The sequence below is a fragment of the Ostrinia furnacalis genome, unplaced genomic scaffold, assembly GCF_004193835.3.
Source record: "Ostrinia furnacalis isolate ACB-3 unplaced genomic scaffold, ASM419383v2 OfSCF4439, whole genome shotgun sequence".
NCBI lineage: Eukaryota > Metazoa > Arthropoda > Insecta > Lepidoptera > Crambidae > Ostrinia > Ostrinia furnacalis.
The window spans coordinates 96,603-115,098 of NW_021134678.1; the positions used below are offsets into that span (position 1 = coordinate 96,603).

The 18,496-nt window shown below is 41.8% G+C and overlaps 1 protein-coding gene and 2 non-coding genes across 3 annotated transcripts in view; 1 reads left to right on the top strand and 2 right to left on the bottom strand.

The window, feature by feature from the left end:
- LOC114359502 (hemocytin-like) overlaps nucleotides 1–13,586 on the top strand; it is a 34,728-nt gene extending 21,142 nt beyond the window's left edge. The window contains exons 25-33 of the mRNA XM_028313927.1: nucleotides 2,344–2,463; nucleotides 3,684–3,842; nucleotides 4,484–4,630; nucleotides 6,461–6,668; nucleotides 7,642–7,815; nucleotides 9,286–9,438; nucleotides 10,727–10,734; nucleotides 11,364–11,520; nucleotides 12,668–13,586. Of these exons, the coding sequence (XP_028169728.1) occupies nucleotides 2,344–2,463; nucleotides 3,684–3,842; nucleotides 4,484–4,630; nucleotides 6,461–6,668; nucleotides 7,642–7,815; nucleotides 9,286–9,438; nucleotides 10,727–10,734; nucleotides 11,364–11,520; nucleotides 12,668–12,762 (1,221 nt within the window). The 3' untranslated portion in view covers nucleotides 12,763–13,586. The remainder of the gene's footprint in view (nucleotides 1–2,343; nucleotides 2,464–3,683; nucleotides 3,843–4,483; nucleotides 4,631–6,460; nucleotides 6,669–7,641; nucleotides 7,816–9,285; nucleotides 9,439–10,726; nucleotides 10,735–11,363; nucleotides 11,521–12,667) is intronic.
- LOC114359504 (U5 spliceosomal RNA) lies at nucleotides 822–938 on the bottom strand. The gene has a single exon (XR_003656429.1). It is a non-coding gene; the product is annotated as a U5 spliceosomal RNA (small nuclear RNA).
- Nucleotides 5,434–5,550, bottom strand: LOC114359505 (U5 spliceosomal RNA). Its single transcript, XR_003656430.1, has one exon. It is a non-coding gene; the product is annotated as a U5 spliceosomal RNA (small nuclear RNA).
- Nucleotides 13,587–18,496: the final 4,910 nt, after the last annotated feature.

Below are 18,496 nucleotides of genomic sequence, written 5' to 3' on the forward strand. Positions count from 1 at the left end.
GTACCGGGTGAGTTGTAGTTCCTTATACAGCTACTGGTGTCGCTGCTCGCTCGGGGCTTCGGCGCAGTGCTCCGTGACGGAGTGCCCGGCGTCCCTAGCAGCGAGCCAGTTCGTGCTGGAGCCCCGCCCAGTGCCCTTCGCTTGCTGCCCGGCGCTGGTGCACGTCGCGTGTAGGGACGGGGAGAATGTGTACCGGGTGAGTTGTAGTTCCTTATACAGCTACTGGTGTCGCTGCTCGCTCGGGGCTTCGGCGCAGTGCTCCGTGACGGAGTGCCCGGCGTCCCTAGCAGCGAGCCAGTTCGTGCTGGAGCCCCGCCCAGTGCCCTTCGCTTGCTGCCCGGCGCTGGTGCACGTCGCGTGTAGGGACGGGGAGAATGTGTACCGGGTGAGTTGGTAGACGCTTAATGAGCTACAACCCAGTCAAGTTATTACGTACCTGACAGCCGTGACGTCACATCGACGCTCTAGTATAACGGGGCGAACGCGGGGACTCTGGAGATGTTTCATGTGCGAGGGAGCAAATGTAAGCAAATTAAATTGTAAGCAATTATAATTAATTACGTATAATCCAATTCAGAGATGTTATGGACAACCGTAACCGAAACTTTCGGATATCCGAAATTAAAAAAATCCATAACCGTAACCGTATCCATAACCGAAACAACATATCCATAACATCCCTCCAATCCCGGTATAAAACTGTATTTATAATTTTATGATGACAGATTAAATAACCCATTTTTGTCATTAATTGACATCCATGACCATCCAATCTCACAATTTTAGCGCGGCGCAAGCGCAAGCAATTTTATGAATTTCTGTACCTTGCACGAGGCAAGGTGTCAAAAATAGAGTTAGACTCATTTGAGTGTTCCCCTCCACGGAAATCTTTAGTAAAAGGCGAAAGATTTATTCGTATTGAAGGGAAACCAGAGTGACGACACCAAGTCTCTCGGGGGCTTTAAGGAACGGAAAAAATACTCACACACCGCGGGGCAGCGCGACCGCTACGCCATCTAACGAATGTGAAAGAAAACTGACGTTGAAATGACGTGGGGTTGCGCCGCGGTCCATTGTTCGAAAAGATAATGGCCGCATGCTATTCTGCTCGGTTGTAAATACAAAAGAATTATTATATTTATTTTATATTGTTACTAGAGGTTACCGCTCAGTGCGAGTTCGTATTCGGGTTTTAAACAAAATATGAATAAAACATGCTATGAATTGAATTTAAGCTCGACGTTTGTTCCATCATGTTATGCAATAAAGTTTTAAATTAATGTTTTATTTTTTGAATGTTCAAGAAGAAATAGTACAAGTTTTACAAAACAATAAAACTTGTATTATTGAGCAGAGACGATGCACAGCATCTGGTGAGAGATGCGTCTACTTCCGGTGTAGTTTTTAACCATTTTATACCTTAANTACGGGAATGATACCAGTAACAAGAAAATTTATTTCCCAATTGTTCGCCGTACAAATACACTTCCTTTTTTATGAAATCGAGACTTTTAAGTCGATTTATCTTATTGTAATTAGGTAGGTACTTTGAATTCAATAAATAAGTGAGTACATGATGCGTTTTGTTTTTGTTAGTTATAAAATAATTAAAAACGTATTAAAAATTTCCCTACTTTCGGGAAAATCGCCTTCACTGTCTACACTCCCCAACAAAATTGACACTAATGACATAAGATTTTTGCCTCACTCTTGACGAAGCGTTTGTATGAAGACTATCCATCTAGGTTTTATTAATCTAAGTGCTCGGATAAGAATACAAAAGATTTTTTTATTAATATTGTTACTTAGAGGCTACTGCTACTGCCCAGTGCGAGTTCGTATTCGGGTTTTTTGAGTACAAAATGTAAATTATAAAACAAGCTATGAATTGAATTTTACTTCGTCTTTTGTTCCTTAAATGTTATGCAGTAAAGTTGTAAATTGATGTTTTATTTTTTGAATGTTCAAGAAGAAATATAAAGTTATCATTTATCAACTAAAATAGTGAATATATTGCGGTATCAAAATAGTAACATTCGCACTATTTCTGTGGATATCGTAAAAAGAAACAAATATGCGAACGTCTGGCCTCCCGAACCCGTCTGGCTAATTCTTTGGATGTAATGTTAAGTTAGATTTTATTGACTGTCATGTCTGAAATAAATGCATTTTTTATTTTATTTTCAATCACACAGTCATGCTTCTGCATTGCAAACTTAATTATCATTAAAGTTCATTCTGCAACAGGTGGGCGAGAAATAGACGTCCCTATACGACGTGTGGGAGTCATGCTTCTGCATTTTAGACTTAATGACTAAACCATTAACGTTCATATTGCTACAGGTGGGCGAGAACTGGACGTCGCCGTACGACGTGTGCGAGTCGTACTCGTGCAGCGAGGCGGGCGACGGCAAGCTGGAGAAGCTCACCACCGTCAAGACCTGCGAGACCAACTGCCAGCCGGTCAGTAGTAGTCCTTGGAAATGGCAATGCCAGATTTTGTATGGAAAGTGGCGTCTTTTTTTTTCGCGCGGCCATCGACCAAATTTTGTTTTTTTGATTACAAAATAGTGTAATAAACCAAACTTACTATGGCATGTATACCTCTAAACTCAGTCTGAACTGAGTTACGAGCATTAGAAGTTTGATAATTTTCATACTAGATTTGCTTTTTGTGCGCAAGTTTTGTAAGAAATTGCAACAAAATAGTGAGATCGTATGTGCCAATTTCTGGCATTGTCTTTTGGCAATTTTTTTATTATTTTTAATGAGTTAAAAACAGATTATACATGTTTTTTTCTTTCCTGGATACAAATAAAAAAAAAAAATAAAAACACTGCTTACTTAGTAGATATCAATGCATTGAGCCGGTCTGTACAGTTTTAATAATAAATGATAATTTTAGACCAATGTGTTTCTTTCTGAAAAAATTAATGCCCGTCATAACTCATTACTTTTGACGCACTTGTTACTATCCGCATGACGAAATAATAAGATGACATAACATTTATTAGTCGGCCGTTTGGTGTAGTGGTTCGAAACGGACTACTATTCCGGAGGTAGCGGGTTCGATTCCCGCACAGTACAAACATTTGTGTGCATGAACATATTTGTTTGTATTGAACTGGGTGTTTTCTATGTATAATAAGTATGTATTTACAAAAAAGAAGTATTTATGTATGTTTATATCCGTTGTCTAGTACCCATAGTACAAGCTTTGCTTAGTTTGGGACTAGAAGCGCAGTATAAAATGTCTAAGGATATTTATTTATATTGTTATTTCTTATTAGTGAAATAACAAACAATCAAACGTCCCAAACTGTTTAATTAAGCAGTTTGGGACGTTTCATTGTTTGTTATTTTATAAAATTGTCTGACTACGGGACTATTCCCACCTCTCTTTCCCACCGCTGCAACTCCTGTGTAGCCAGGATCTACAGCTTGACCGCCATAAAAACCCAACCAGTGAAGGTCAAGTTTGTCCCGGTGGAAAGTTAAACTGTCATTGGATCCGCAACGAAATTAATCAGAAGAACATAGGAGGAGTTCGAAGTTAAAATTGTCTGACTGTACATTTTTATTGCACAATTTATTTATTTAATAGAGTACAGTTACGTACATAGAATACCATATATTTAGAAAAAATACCACCTATTACAACCCATAAGATGCCTGTCTTCTAGGGCTGGAAGTACTTCCCAGCCGAGGCGTCGTCCAAGCAGTGCTGCGGCAAGTGCAAGCCCGTGGCCTGTGTTGTGGATGGAAAAGAACACGTCATCGGCGAACGCTGGACCTCGAAGGACTTCTGCGCCAACTATACCTGCGTCGACCTTAACGGGACTGTGAGTAACATTTAGGCTGGGTTGCACCATCTTACTTTAACCTTAACAAACGTCATAAATCTGTCAAAATCCATATAAAAAGCACCGGTTATCGTTATAGTTACGGTTAAAGTTGGGTGGTGCAACTCAACCTTAGAATAAAGTATGTAATGTAGCGATATATTTACCATTACTTTGATTATTTTTTTTATTTTGATTACCTCATCCTGAAATTAAAAAGTTCTAGCTATACCTACCCATTTAAAGTATCATTAACATATTATGCTGTGAGAGCCACCACCGGCGTTCTAAACGATATCTAGATCAAACGCCTGTGCGCACAATACATACGTGTTAAAGTTTGACGACTGTGCGGCGCACACGGAAAGCGTGTAATTTTGTTCCAACTTGGTTAGAAATGTTCTTCAATGTGCTTCAATCAAAGTGTGCCAAATTTTAACTTCAATACCTTTTGTACCGAACATTATGGCTATTAACTCACTTCCCATGATACTTGATTATATCCCAATATAATTTTTTGTCACCACATATAAACCAACAACCATACTCAGAGCTACTATAATTCATTCAAAATTGACTGCTCGAGTAAAAAACCCGATTATTTTTCTAAAACTCGCTTTAAAATCGCCTTCTATTCCCAGCTCCAAGTGCAAAGCTCCAACGAGTCTTGCCCCGATGTCCCGGAAGCCGTCCGCAAGCAGTTCGTACTGAATGAAGACATCCCGCCCGGACAGTGCTGCAAGAAACAGGAGCCAGTGGCTTGTCGAGTTGGCAACAAGGTCTACCAGGTACGAAACTTATTTTACGACTAAGCATTTCGATGACTCTTTTATAATGCGGACAGCTAGGGACTGGAATTCGTTGCCTGCTGCTGTCTTTCCCGAAAACTATAATCCGGGCCTTTTCAAGGCGAGAGTGAATAGGCACTTACAGGGCAGATATGTACCATCCTAGACTGCATCCCACTTAACATCAGGTGCGATTGTGGTCAAATACCTGCCTTATTTTGCATTAAAAAAAACTAATTAACTTTTTACCCACGGCGGAACGAATATCCCCCGTGTGTTTTTGTCATGTGTAAAAATATTATTTAACGCTATTTTTAGTTTTACCCAAGATGGAACAGATTGTCATGTGCATCAATTGTGTGGAGTTGATTTATTGGGCCAGACAAAATGTTATGGCGCAGGTACACTGCGGGAAATTGATCGAACAGAATAGCAAATAGGCACACAATCACACAATATGGGTGATCCACGGCGAAATTAACTGAAATGCGTGTTTACACTCTGTCTCGATCAATTTCCCGCATAGTGTAACTGCGCTATTACAAGCAAATTGTCGCGGTAAACATGTTTTTTTTATACACAAAACAGGCCACGCCCACATTTTATAAGATGTTTTGAATAAATACAGGAGGTCCGCCTTTATCCTAATTACTTTTATTGTAAGCTGGCCAACGTTACCTCGTAAATGATTTCGAACTAGCAAGTGGTAATAAAAGTTCGTGATACGTATGAAAGCTTGGGAGAACCAGCTATTCTGTTGCTGCTTTCCGCGCAGTGTAAACGCAGCATGTTCGTAAATTCTATACCTTGCACGAGGCAAGGTGTCAAAAATAGAGTTAGACTCATTTGAGTGTTCCCCTCCACGGAAATCTTTAGTAAAAGGCGAAAGATTTATTCGTAGTGAAGGGAAACCAGAGTGACGACACCAAGTCTCTCGGGGGCTTTAAGGAACGGAAAAAATACTCACACACCGCGGGGCAGCGCGAGCGCTACGCCATCTAGCGAGGCTATAGGAAACATTTTTTAACGTATGGTGGCGCCACTGGTACATAATACTTGTTATACTTGCTATAGGTACTTGTTATTATTGTTATTAATTTTAATATTATGTTCTCATTGTTTAATTTTAGCTCAAGGTTGAGAACTAATGCAGATACATTTTATGTATTATTATTTCGTTGTTTCGTACCTATGTATTTTAATCTTTTTGTGATCGTTTCGTTTGTTGCCTTTGTTGGTTGCATTATTATGAGTTTTAGGACTCATATGAAGACTTTTACATCTAATAAATTAATGGTATTTGTTTGTTTGTCTTTCATGTAATTTAAATGTGTTTTTAATATCCTCATAGATTATTAATTTATCTAGTTGCTACAATCACATGTTTTGAATTTGAATTTGCTTGGTTTGCAACTAGATGGCGCTGAGCAAAGGAGAAAGGCTTTTCACAACTACTGCGATGCTATATTACGTCACCCCACCCCACAGGCAGGCGTACCCAGGTTCTAATCCTAGAGAAGAGGGAGGGGTCAGTCTGATCAAAGGGGGGTGGGGAAAAATACATTTTTATGTAGCGTCCCCCCTGCTCTTAACGCTAAGAATGAAATATAATATGCCCGCTACTTCACCCGCGTGAAATTTAGTTTGTCACAGATCGTCATAAATTATAGCCTTTATGTTATTCTGGGTTATAAACAATAATACTGCAAATTTTCATCAAAATCCGTTCAGTAGTTTTGGCGCTCGCCTCGACACGTCTACTTATGTCCGCGTCAAATACATTACGTCGTCCGGTGCTTAGTAACACTTTTTATTATTAAACCTTTACAGGAGGGCCAGACCTGGCCTTCAGACGACCCGTGCAAGAACTTGACGTGTTCCCGCGACGTCACAGGGCGGTTAACACATGCGGCCAGCGTGGAAGCGTGTTCATATGAATGCAAGCGCGGCTGGGGCTACCGCGCGCCGCCGCCTGGCGTCTGCTGCGGCCGCTGCGTGCAGGAGAAGTGCTTGCTGGACGACGAGCTGGTGGAGCCAGGTTAGGATGCTTTATAGGAGGGATTAAGCGACGTCACAGGGCGGTTAACACACGCAGCTAGTGTAGAAGCGTGCTCGCGTGAGTGCAGGAGAAGTGCTTGATAGACGACGAGCTGGTGGAGCCAGGTTAGGATACTTTATAGGAGGGATTAAGCGACGTCACAGGGCGGTTAACACACGCAGCCAGTGTAGAAACGTGTTCACATGATTGCAAGCGCGGCTGGGGTTACCGCGTACCGCCGCCTGGCGTCTGCTGCGGCCTCTGCGTGCAGGAGAAGTGCTTGCTGGACGACGAGCTGGTGGAGCCAGGTTAGGATACTTTATAGGAGGGATTGAGAGACGTCACAGGGCGGTTGACGCACGCAGCCAGTGTAGAAACGTGTTCATATGAATGCAAGCGCGGCTGGGGCTACCGCGCGCCGTCGCCTGGCGTCTGCTGCGGCCGCTGCGTGCAGGAGAAGTGCTTGCTGGACGACGAGCTGGTGGAGCCAGGTTAGGACACTAGGGGAGGGATTAAGCGACGTCACAGAGCGGTTAACACATGCGGCCAGTGTAGAAACTTGCTCGCGTAAAATGCAATCGCGGCTGGGGCTACCGTGCACCGCCGTCTGGCGTCTGCTGCTGCCGCTGTGTACAGAAGAAGTTCTTGCTGGACGACGAGCTGGTGCAGCCAGGTTAGGATACTTTATAGGAGGCATTAAGAGACGTCACAGCTTTGATATTTTGATTTTGTCTTCCGTAACTAAAGATTATTTGAAATCTCGTATTGCCACTAACATGTTGTACCAAATTAAAATGGGAGCATACTTATTGTGTTATAAAACTTCCGCACTGATTTGAAAACCTACTGAATTTACAGGTCGTTTAGGCAAAAGTATTCTAAATTTTTCTTTTTTATTTAAAAACTCAATAAAAAATATGAATGAACCTTCCCAACATTTTGTAATAATAAAGTTTTTTAATCCATTCATCAGGCACAACGTGGTACTCCGCTGACAACTGCACAACATACACTTGCGAGAAGCTCGGCGAGGACCTGCTGGTGACGTCAGCGCGCGAGACGTGTCCCGACGTGTCGGACTGCGACCCCGAGGACCTGGTCAACGACACCTGCTGCCAGGTCTGCAAGGAGAAGCCCATGGCGCTGAGTAAGTTATTGTTTATACTAAGCAACTACAGCATGGAACTGTGCCAATAACTGCAGGGTTACTCCGAAAAACGTTATGAAGTTTCGACTGTTGACATCCCTTTTACGCAAAGGGAGATCCCAGCATGAGTGACAGTGACAGATAGACCAGAAAGTAAGTAGCGTTCCGGAGTAGCCCTGCTGCGTAACGTACATTTGTGAGAAACTCGGCGACGACCTGCTGGTGACGTCAGCACGCGAGACGTGTCCCGACGTCTCGGACTGTGACCCTGAGGACCTGGTCAACGAGACCTGCTGCCAGGTCTGCAAGGAGAAGCCCATGGCGCTGAGTAAGTTATTTGTAATCTTAGGCAACTATAGATGACCCACGCTGAACTGTCCCACCAAACTCAATGACAGGGGGGCGCTACCATCGTTCAACTATATGGTTTCCAACATGGCAAAACTCGGAACCAGCGATTCGGTATTGACGGTGGCGCCCCACTGTCAATGTCATGCAGGACAGTTCAGTATTTTGGAACTATACAACATGGAACTGTCGACAACTGCGGGATTACTCTAAAAAACGTTATGAAATTTCGACTGTTGACATCCCTCTCACGCAAAGCGAGATCCCAGCATGAGTGACAGTGACAGATAGACCAGAAAGTAAGTAGCGTTTCGGAGTAGCCCTTCTGCGTAACGTACATTTGCGAGAAGCTCGGCGACGACCTGCTGGTGACGTCAGCGCGCGAGACGTGTCCCGATGTGTCGGACTGTAGTCCCAAAGACCTGGTCAACGACACCTGCTGCCAGGTCTGCAAGGAGAAACCCATGGCGCTGAGTAAGTTATTTGTGATCTTAGGCAACTACAACATGGAACTGTCGACAACTGCGGGGTTACTCCGAAAAACGTTATGAGGTTTTGACTGTTGACATCCCTCTCACGCAAAGCGAGATCCCAGCATGAGTGACAGTGACAGATAGACCCAAAAGTAAGTAGCGTTTCGGAGTAGCCTTGCTGCATAACACCTGCTGCCAGGTCTGCAAGAAGAAGCCCATGGCGATATTAGGCAACTATTAATCATCTAAAAACATAAAGGACTGATAACACCATTTATATTTTAAGAATGATTGGGCCGATTGGTTGGACTGATCACCGAAAATCTCCTTTACACCTTGCATGTTGTATTTTTATTGTGATGTCGGTCACAGACGTGTCAAAATGTTTGTGAAGATGCACAAAACCTGTGTGACAGGATATTAACAAATATAATGTTTTCTATTTGCCATTCGTATACTTAGGCCTTTTGGCGTACGTCAGGAGAACTCAATACTCCTACTTTATTTGCTAATATTTATTTAGGTACTCCACATTAAATAGTCTATTTTTACAAAAACTTTTACAATTTCTTTTTTCACGCCAGGTTTCACTTTACAAAAACGTTTGTACATTTGTATGCACACACAGTGACAAGCATATGTTTCATAGGTACGTGTACCCCAACCCTTCTGGCGGGCCCGGCTTCGGTTGGTGCCATCCGCGCGGTGCTCAAACCGCACGGCGCGTGCTACAACGACCGCCCGCTCGTCGGCTTCTACGAGTGCCGCGGGTCATGCGACTCCGGCACGCTGTATAATAACGGTGAGTAACGGAGATGTGGAGATATACGATATACCGATAACAACGGTATACAGGGTGGAATTTTGTAATGCCACCTGGAGGGAAAGTACTCTTAATAATGTGGATAGAAAATTTTACTCAAAGAAAACATTCCTTTATTTTTTAAAAGAAAGAGAACTGCATTCAAAGATTTTGTAAAATTTTTCGAATATTCACCACCATACCATACAATTTTCTGTAAATAAATAAAAATAATTTAAGAATTCAAGGTTTTCCTTTCATTTGATTTATCAAGTTTGTTAGAGAGATTTCATCCTTATACTTAACTCTAACGATCGATGCAATAAAAATACAGGTTGTAATTTTTAACAAATTTTAGTTGGTTCGATTCCCGGGTATGGCAAGCAAATTTTTAGAAATCTTTGAATGCAGTTCTATTTCTTTTCCTAAATTAAGGAATGTTTCCTTTGAGCAAAATTTTCTATTTACAGTATTAATATATATAAATTCCACCCTGTATAAAGAAGGCTCAAGGTCACCCAAAGGGCGATGGAGCGTGCTGTGCTCGGAGTTTCCCTGCGTGATCGAATCAGAACTCGTAGAGATGGTGGCCGCTGAGGCAGAAAAGTTCTCGAGTGGCGACCACGGGCTGGAAGACGTAGCGTGGGCAGGCCCCCCACGAGGTGGACTGACGATCTGGTGAAGGTCGCGGGAGGTGCCTGGATGTATTTGTGGAAATCATTATTTCAGGCATTAAAACAAGTGTTGCCCGCTCGGTGATATAGCATTTTCCAATCGAGTTTCAGTTCAATTTTACTTTATTCGCGAATTTTTGCTCTATGAGTATGTAAGCCTTTTTTAGGACACTATACACGTCCTAAATATAGCTCGCTCTACCACCACTTCAGAACACCATATCGGCTGATGCTGAGAAGAAGTGGCAGCAGAAACACACTCACCGATTCCTATCAATCTCAATACAATTTTTGACAAGCGTGTCATCGCGTGTTAATAATTCTACAAATTGTTCCAAAAGAAGCATTTATCATTAACTAGCTTTCCGCCAGCGGGTTTGCCCGCGTGGACTCCGAAAAACCCAAATATTTTACGGAACCCTATTTTTTCCAAAATAAAATGTAGCCTATGTTACTCGTGGATAATGTAGCTTTCGAATGGTGAAAGAATTTTTAAAAACGGTCCAGTAGTTTTTGAGCCTATTCATTACAATCAAACAAATAAACAAAGTTTTCCTCTTTAAAGGTAATATTAGTGTAGATAAATTGTTTTAAATTAAGTATCTATCATCCAGTGACGGGCATCCACGATTCCAAGTGCGAGTGTTGCACGGCCACGAGCTACGGCTCGGTCGACATCTGGCTCGCGTGCGCGGACGGCTCGCGGCAGAAGCACCGCGTGGCCTCGCCCAACAACTGCAGGTGCCTCGCGTGCGGCGCCAACGCTTCAGGCTGGCCAGGTAAATACTAATACCCTTATTCATATTCATGCAATGGCTCGGAAATGTGGCCTCTCACTATAGGCCTTATACAGAAGCTCAAAGTTGCACAGCGTGCTATGGAGAGGGCTATGCTTGGTGTTTCTTTGCGAGATCGAATCAGAAATGAGGAAATCCGTAAACGAACTAAAGTCGCTGACATAGCCCGACGGATTAGCAAGCTGAAGTGGCAATGGGCAGGGCACATAGTACGCAGAACTGACGGCCGATGGGGCAGCAAGGTTCTGGAATGGAGGCCGCGTACCGGAAGGCGCAGCGTGGGACGTCCACCTACAAGGTGGACCGACGACATCGTAAAGGTAGCAGGAAAGCGCTGGATGCAGGCCGCTACCAATCGATCAACGTGGAAAGCATTAGGGGACGCCTATGTTCAGCAGTGGACGTCCTATGGCTGACATGATGATGATGATGATATTAATGCAAACAGCTTAATATCCACGACTCCAAGTGCGAGTGTTGCACGGCCACGAGCTACGGCTCCGTGGACATCTGGCTCGCGTGCGCGGACGGCTCGCGGCAGAAGCACCGCGTGGCTTCACCCAACAACTGCAGGTGCCTCGCGTGCGGCGCCAACGCCTCTGGCTGGCCAGGTAAATACTAATTAATACCCTTATTCACTGTCATGAATAAGGGTAGATCAAGTGGAACTGGATTGGCCACACTCTCCGAAGGGACCCCGATCACATCCCTAAGCAGGCTCTGGGTTGGAATCCCCAAGGAAAACGCAAACGTGGTCGACCCAGGCAAGCTTGGCGGCGCACTGTAGCGGACGAGGCGAAGAAGATCGGCAAGACCTGGAGCGAGATCAAGCGAGAAGCTCAAGACCGAACGCGATGGAGGACTGTTGTGGACGCCCTCTGCCCCATCTAGGGGACATAGGACCATAAGTCAAGTAAGTCAAGACCCTTATTCATATTAATGCAAACAGCTTAATATTCACGACTCCAAGTGCGAGTGTTGCACGGCCACGAGCTACGGCTCCGTGGACATCTGGCTCGCGTGCGCGGACGGCTCGCGGCAGAAGCACCGCGTGGCCTCGCCCAACAACTGCAGGTGCCTCGCGTGCGGGGCCAACGCCTCTGGCTGGCCAGGTACACAATAGGCTAGATGACAAAATTTCAATTGTTTGTCCGTCAGACAGATAATTAGAAAATATTAGACTCATATTTCTTATTTTCTTTCATAATTAAATAATAACAGTGCTACATCGAGTTGAAATGGCGCGATACGTCACGCTTGAGTAGAATTTTTACTCAAAAGTGACGTCACGCGACATTTCAACTCAATATAATACTGTAATTATTCGATTATGGATAGAGTCTAATATTTTCTAATGATCTGTCTGACGGATTAAATAGAATTTCGATTTCATTACCCAGTCATCATCCCTATTCTTGACAAGTTATCTACTCTTCGTCCATTGTCCCTTATAACAATAACCGCGAGATTGGTATGGCCATCGGTGGCTGGTGGGATTGGTCAGGTAGGTACGCATTTGTTAACAGCTCCTACTTCATAAGATCTTAGGAAAAAATGAAGGAAACAAAAATATTTCCGATAGGTTTTCAATAGCATCTTTCAATTTGACCCGCGGCCGGGTTAAAATACGCACTACGATAAAATTGTTTTAGACGACAATGTTTGGAAAACAATATTTATAAAATGTCTCGAAAAGATGACGTGTCGCGTATTTTATTAACCCTGCATTTACAATATTTTTTGTTCATAAACCTGCAGGCAAGAAGCCAACGAAGGGCGGCGTCGACACCATAGACTACGACATCCCAGAGATCTATCAGCGCATGCGCATCCCCGACGCCGGCGCGCGCTAAACATCGCAACAACTATACATAAGGCCCGTATCACAGAACTACGCTCGAAACTCGATTCAATCTCAAGACATTAATGCCCTGTGATTGGTCTAATACCTAGATGTAATGGACAATTTGACACCATTCTCCAATAATTCGAAATCACAACTTTTCTAAAAAGACACTTCATTCTGGTCTTAAAAACTTAATTAATTTTAAATTACCTGTAAATTACGATTTTTGGTCGCATTGTAATTGAAAAAAGTAGTTTGAGTTGACAAAACAGTGACGTCACTTGCTCGTAGTGACATAAAAAATCTATGGGAGAGTTTCGTTTTGTCAGTTTTAAAAAGTACGTCAATTAATTGGTGGTGTCAACATGTCTATTCGACCAATCAAAGGCCTCAATCTGTGCTTTTTGATCTCTGTTCTGTAATACGCACCTAAAACTACTCTTTATTTTACGATCTCTACGCAACAACCAGTGCCAAAGTTTATTATAAGGACATAAAAAATACACACATGTAAATTGATCACATCAATTGTATTCTTGTAAATATTCAATAAATACTGCTGATATATTATGGAAGTCTTTTTGTCAGAATTTGTCGAACAATAACAGAATAGACACAATAATTATATTCACAAAGTATAGTATTACATCTCAAAGCTTCAATAAGACAAGAATTCGTTAGAAAGGTAAAAAAATAGACGAACATTTACAAAAAATAAGATCTAGTTGTCTTTTTGAGTTCTGCAAAAAATGCGAGGTGATGTAATTAACATTAGCCTTAAATAACAAACTAGTTATGCATTAGAACAACAAATCATTCCTTGGAGATCCCTCGATAACATTAACAAAAGAGAACGTCCATCACTGGGAAGTTCGAGAGTCGTCCAATAAATAGACACTACACATGTTACAATAATATTATTTACAGTCGGAGCCAGTGCCGTATTATCCATAAGGCACTTTAGGCCAGTGCCTAGGGGCCCATTATGACCAGGGGCCCAGCACTCCCAATTAAAAAATTAAAAGAAAAATATGTTAAAGATTATTTTTATGCAACAAAACTCAAACCACCTCAAAACTTCGCCCTATTTTGGTTTACACATTCATTCTTCATATTTCGATATTGTGCAACTTAATTCATTTTCGTAACATTTAGGCCAGTAGAATTAGATTTTAAATCGGAAATAATTCCTACAAAAGATTTTATTGTTTTAATGGCGGAGTTGTGCTTAAGTGGTGGGGCTCCTCGAAATGGCCATTTTTGCGGTTTTACTGTTATACCGCGTAAAGGACTTACTGTATCGAAAACTGATCTTCATGACGGTTGAAAGACATTCAATCCTGCATTTAATGTTAGACTTTGACATTGACTGTTCTTCGACAAAGTAGAAAATACACGTATAATTAATGATCCTCTCTACGTCCAATAGCTTGTCGCCCATTTTTGGAGTCGAACCTTGGACCAGCTGTAAGACTTCTCAACGCAGTAGTGCAGGAGGGTGCAAGAAAGAGGGGCAGCCACAGTAGATAACACAGAGTCGTTCAAGAGAGTGCAAGGAAGGGGTGCAAGAACCGTAGTTAAGAAACGGCTGGGATGATTAAGGATAGACGAATCCAACTCGCGAGGCAGGAATATGCTGGTTAAAGTGGCCCTTTTCAAGGCTTTGGAGCTTGCGGGGTGACGAGCCATTGGACGTAGAGAGGATCATTAAATACGTATTTTTTCTATTTTGTCCATGATAGGCACAAGAACGGTTTGTCCAAAATATATGAATTTGGTCTTATTCAATGCAGGATTGCCCTTCAATCGTCATGAACATCATTTTTTTTCGATACTGCAAGTCCTTTACACCGCATAACCGTAAAACCGCAAAAATGCCCCTTTCGGGGGGCCCCACCACTTAAGCACAACTCCGTCGAAGTCGAAAACCTAGGATAGTCTTAAAGAGCAACAAACGGCTGGCACCGACTCCGAGAATATCAATCATGTGGTACATTTGTCCTAATAAATTAATTAATGTAATTATTTTCTACTTTTTAGTGCAGGTTTTTTGGAGTCGGTTTTTTTATGTTTATGTCAGTTTTATAAAAATAATTATGCAAGATTCCTAGATTTCCTATTCTGTGTTTCATTTTGTTTCGATACTCCGATACTTCGTCCTGTAGATTGTGGCAAGGCTTTTCACTTGAAGGAAGGCGTATACCTTTGCAATGTGATGACTGAAGTCCGTTGTTGATGATGATGGTACCTGGGGCGATGCCAATCTGGTCCAATTTAACGCGTCAAAAACACAGTCGTGTCTGTTCTCCGCCAAACGAAGTCCATTCCTTATGACTCCGAGGTCATCATCATCATCATCATGTCAGCCATAGGACGTCCACTGCTGAACATAGGCCTCCCCTAATGCTTTCCACATTGATCGATTGGTAGCGGCCTGCATCCAGCGCTTCCCTGCTACCTTCACGATGTCGTCGGTCCACCTTGTAGGTGGACGTCCCACGCTGCGCCTTCCGGTACGCGGCCTCCATTCCAGAACCTTGCTGCCCCATCGGCCGTCAGTTCTGCGCACTATGTGCCCTGCCCATTGCCACTTCAGCTCCGAGGTGTGCCTGTTAAAATCACCGAGCGACTGCAACTTTTGGGCCTTGAAATATCCAGCAAGTTGAACTTTGGAGAGTACATCGAATACTGCTGCCACCTCTGGGATGGCTCTGCCAAGAAACATTTGGCTGCTCTGGATTCGGTGGAAACCTTCGACTTATTGACAGCCCCACCCTTGTCGAAGCGTTTTACAGGCTACACTTCGGATAATGTGAGAAAGAATTACCTACATAAACTAATTCCACCAGCCCCCTTCCATCATCGGGGAACCAGACGCAGGTTCGCCTATATTGTTGACATTCCACCAGCTCGCACTAAGCGTCTCGATGACTCTTATAATGCGAACCGCTAGGGACTGGAATAAAATTCGCTGCCTGCTGCTGTCTTTCCCGAAGACTATAATCCGGGCCTTTTCAAGGCGAGAGTGCATAGGCACTTACAGGGCAGATATGTACCATCCTAGACTGCATCCCACTTAACATCAGGTGCAATTGTGGTCAAATAACTGCCTTGTTATGCATAAAAAAAATCCTTCATTCTATTTCGTAATGTAGACAGTAAAAATTTCCAAATTGCGTTGTTGTGGTATGAAAAAGGGGGGCCCGAAACGAGCTGTGCCTAGGGGCCCCGATATGGTTAATCCGGCCCTGGTCGGAGCGCTTTCACATAAATGCTGCATCAACATAAGGCCTTCAGGCAAACCCCGAAGTGATTTCTGATTTCGGCCTTTGACTAAGTCAAACCTAGAAGTGCCTAAACTGTTCAGTCAAACGTCGAAACTAAAATAATCTGCTTCGGGCTTTGCCTAGTCAATCCTAGAAACGACTGGCAGACTCGGTCAGAAGTAAACAGCAAATAGAAAACCGGCCAAGTGCGAGTCGGATTCGCTTACGAAGGGTTCCGTGCGACTCTGTTCTTGTATGGGAGCCCCCCTTTTAATATTTCTTTTATTTTAATTTTATGATTTATTTTTAAAGTAGATATTATGTGAATATTTCAAGGGTTCACCTGTTTACGTTTTAATTTAAATTCGAGCAAAAAACTGCAAAAAGTTTGCTGTATAGGAGCCTCCCTTAAATATTTATGTATTTTATTGATTTATTTATTTTTAAAGTGAATAAAAAACTAAATCTTTTGAAAATGATTCATGAGATACGAGCCTGGTGACAGACAAAATTTAGCGAAGTCATAGTAATAGGGTCCCGTTTTAACTCTTTATCCTTTAAGCCTTAATAAAGGACCTTCTGTTACCTTCAAATTTAAGGTAACAGAACCCTAAAAATTAGTAATTTCAAGATCGGTCTAGAAACACTGAAAAACAACCTCAGTAAATAGTTTTAGTTTTTCGTACCTTCACCTAAAGAACCGACCGTAACGCCTTTGCAATAAATTCGAGATCAGAATAAAGTATAGTTTAGTTTAAAGTCTTAATTGAGGTTTGACTAGTCAAACCCCGATTTCATTAAATTGAGTTTCGACGTTTGCCTAACCAAATTAGTTACTCCCAGGTTTGACTGACATTCTTTAGTCAAAGGCCGAAATGTTTGGGCTTTGACTAAGACTTCTAGTCAGACCTGAGGATTGACTAGTCAAACCTAGGTGTGCCGGAACTTCGAGGTTTGACTATAACAAATGCACTAATTTAAGGAATTTGTGAAGTTGTTGTTATTATTTAAACAAGATTAGTATACCGTTTGAATGGGGATAGACTAGAGAAGTTTTGATAAAATCCGAAGATCGCTATCTCTTTTAAAAAAAAATTATAGCCATGTAAACTTAAATATTCAGTCCATTTTTAACTTTTCGGAAAACTTCAAAGCTGAATTTTAAAAAAACTAGATGATATTTGCCAGTAAATTTAGATTTGATGCAACCCTACATCAATGCACGTTAAAACAAAATATTTACTTTGAGGTTACGCCTAGTAGTTTTTTTTCAAATAGAAATTAAATGATGCGATTTGGGTATTTTGGTGAAATTACTAAAAAAAAAAATATAAAAGTAGCCGCCTGGCATGCAACGTGTTATGGGGGCTGAAAATATAGGAAATGACCTATTCTATCCACCAAATCATTTTGGCACACGATGCGCCAAACACCCTGTATACTTGGAATTGCTCTAGGGCCAATGAGGAAGCTGGAGACCTGCAGATGACTACACTTGGAGTATGAGTATTCTTTGGTCTACACCCTAGTCTTCTACATTTGCGCCGCGACGCGCACGTAATGGCACAATGCAATGCTGACCTAGAAATCAGAAATGGTCAATGCCCTCTCCTTACATTTTTTTTTCTGCTCGATGCCATTTATATTTCTTTCCCCCCAAATCCCATCTCTAGTGTTTTTTTTTTAAGTCAAAACCACAGAGCACGTATCTTTAGCTTCATGGTAATAGCAGGGTGTAGAAACTTCCATACAACGGTCATCGAAGTGAAACTTGCTTCCAAACAGCGACATCGGTGAATAAATTCAAATACTTTTTAACTGCCCTAAAACGCTGTAGATGTCGCTGATCCTGTTTCCTTCATATTTTCATTTTTTTCTTAATTAAAATATATTTGAGAATATTGTTAATTACAATGTGAAAACTTTTTTAAATGAAATTAATTTGTTTTAATTTAAAACTGAACATTGACATTTTTGTTATAATTTACATAAGGGTCATTCCATGAAAATCTGTATATTTTCGACGTCATTTTGTCCGTGACTTTTTTAAGATGCTTTTGAATACTTTATTAGTGTAAATTATAGGTTATTAATTAATTATGTCTAAAAGGGCCAGTCACTTTATGCTTTATTTTAGGAGAAATTATAATTTTCAATTTTTTCATAGTACATTACTCCTATATGACTTCTAATAAAGTATAAAACTTATAACCTTAACATTTACAGATAAGTTAATATACATAATATAGTTGTTTTGTTATTATCACTATATAAAAAACATAATTCCCTAACTAGTAATTTAGTCCCAAGTGCCGTTTAAAGCTAGGGCCTGACGCTCTAGGGACTGACGATTTGGAGTAAAACTTAACACAAATGCAGATTAACTTTATATTATAAGATGCTTAATACGATGTGCCGAAAATAGCCAAAAAACCACACGTAAATACTATTAAATTGTATACAATTTCCTATTGT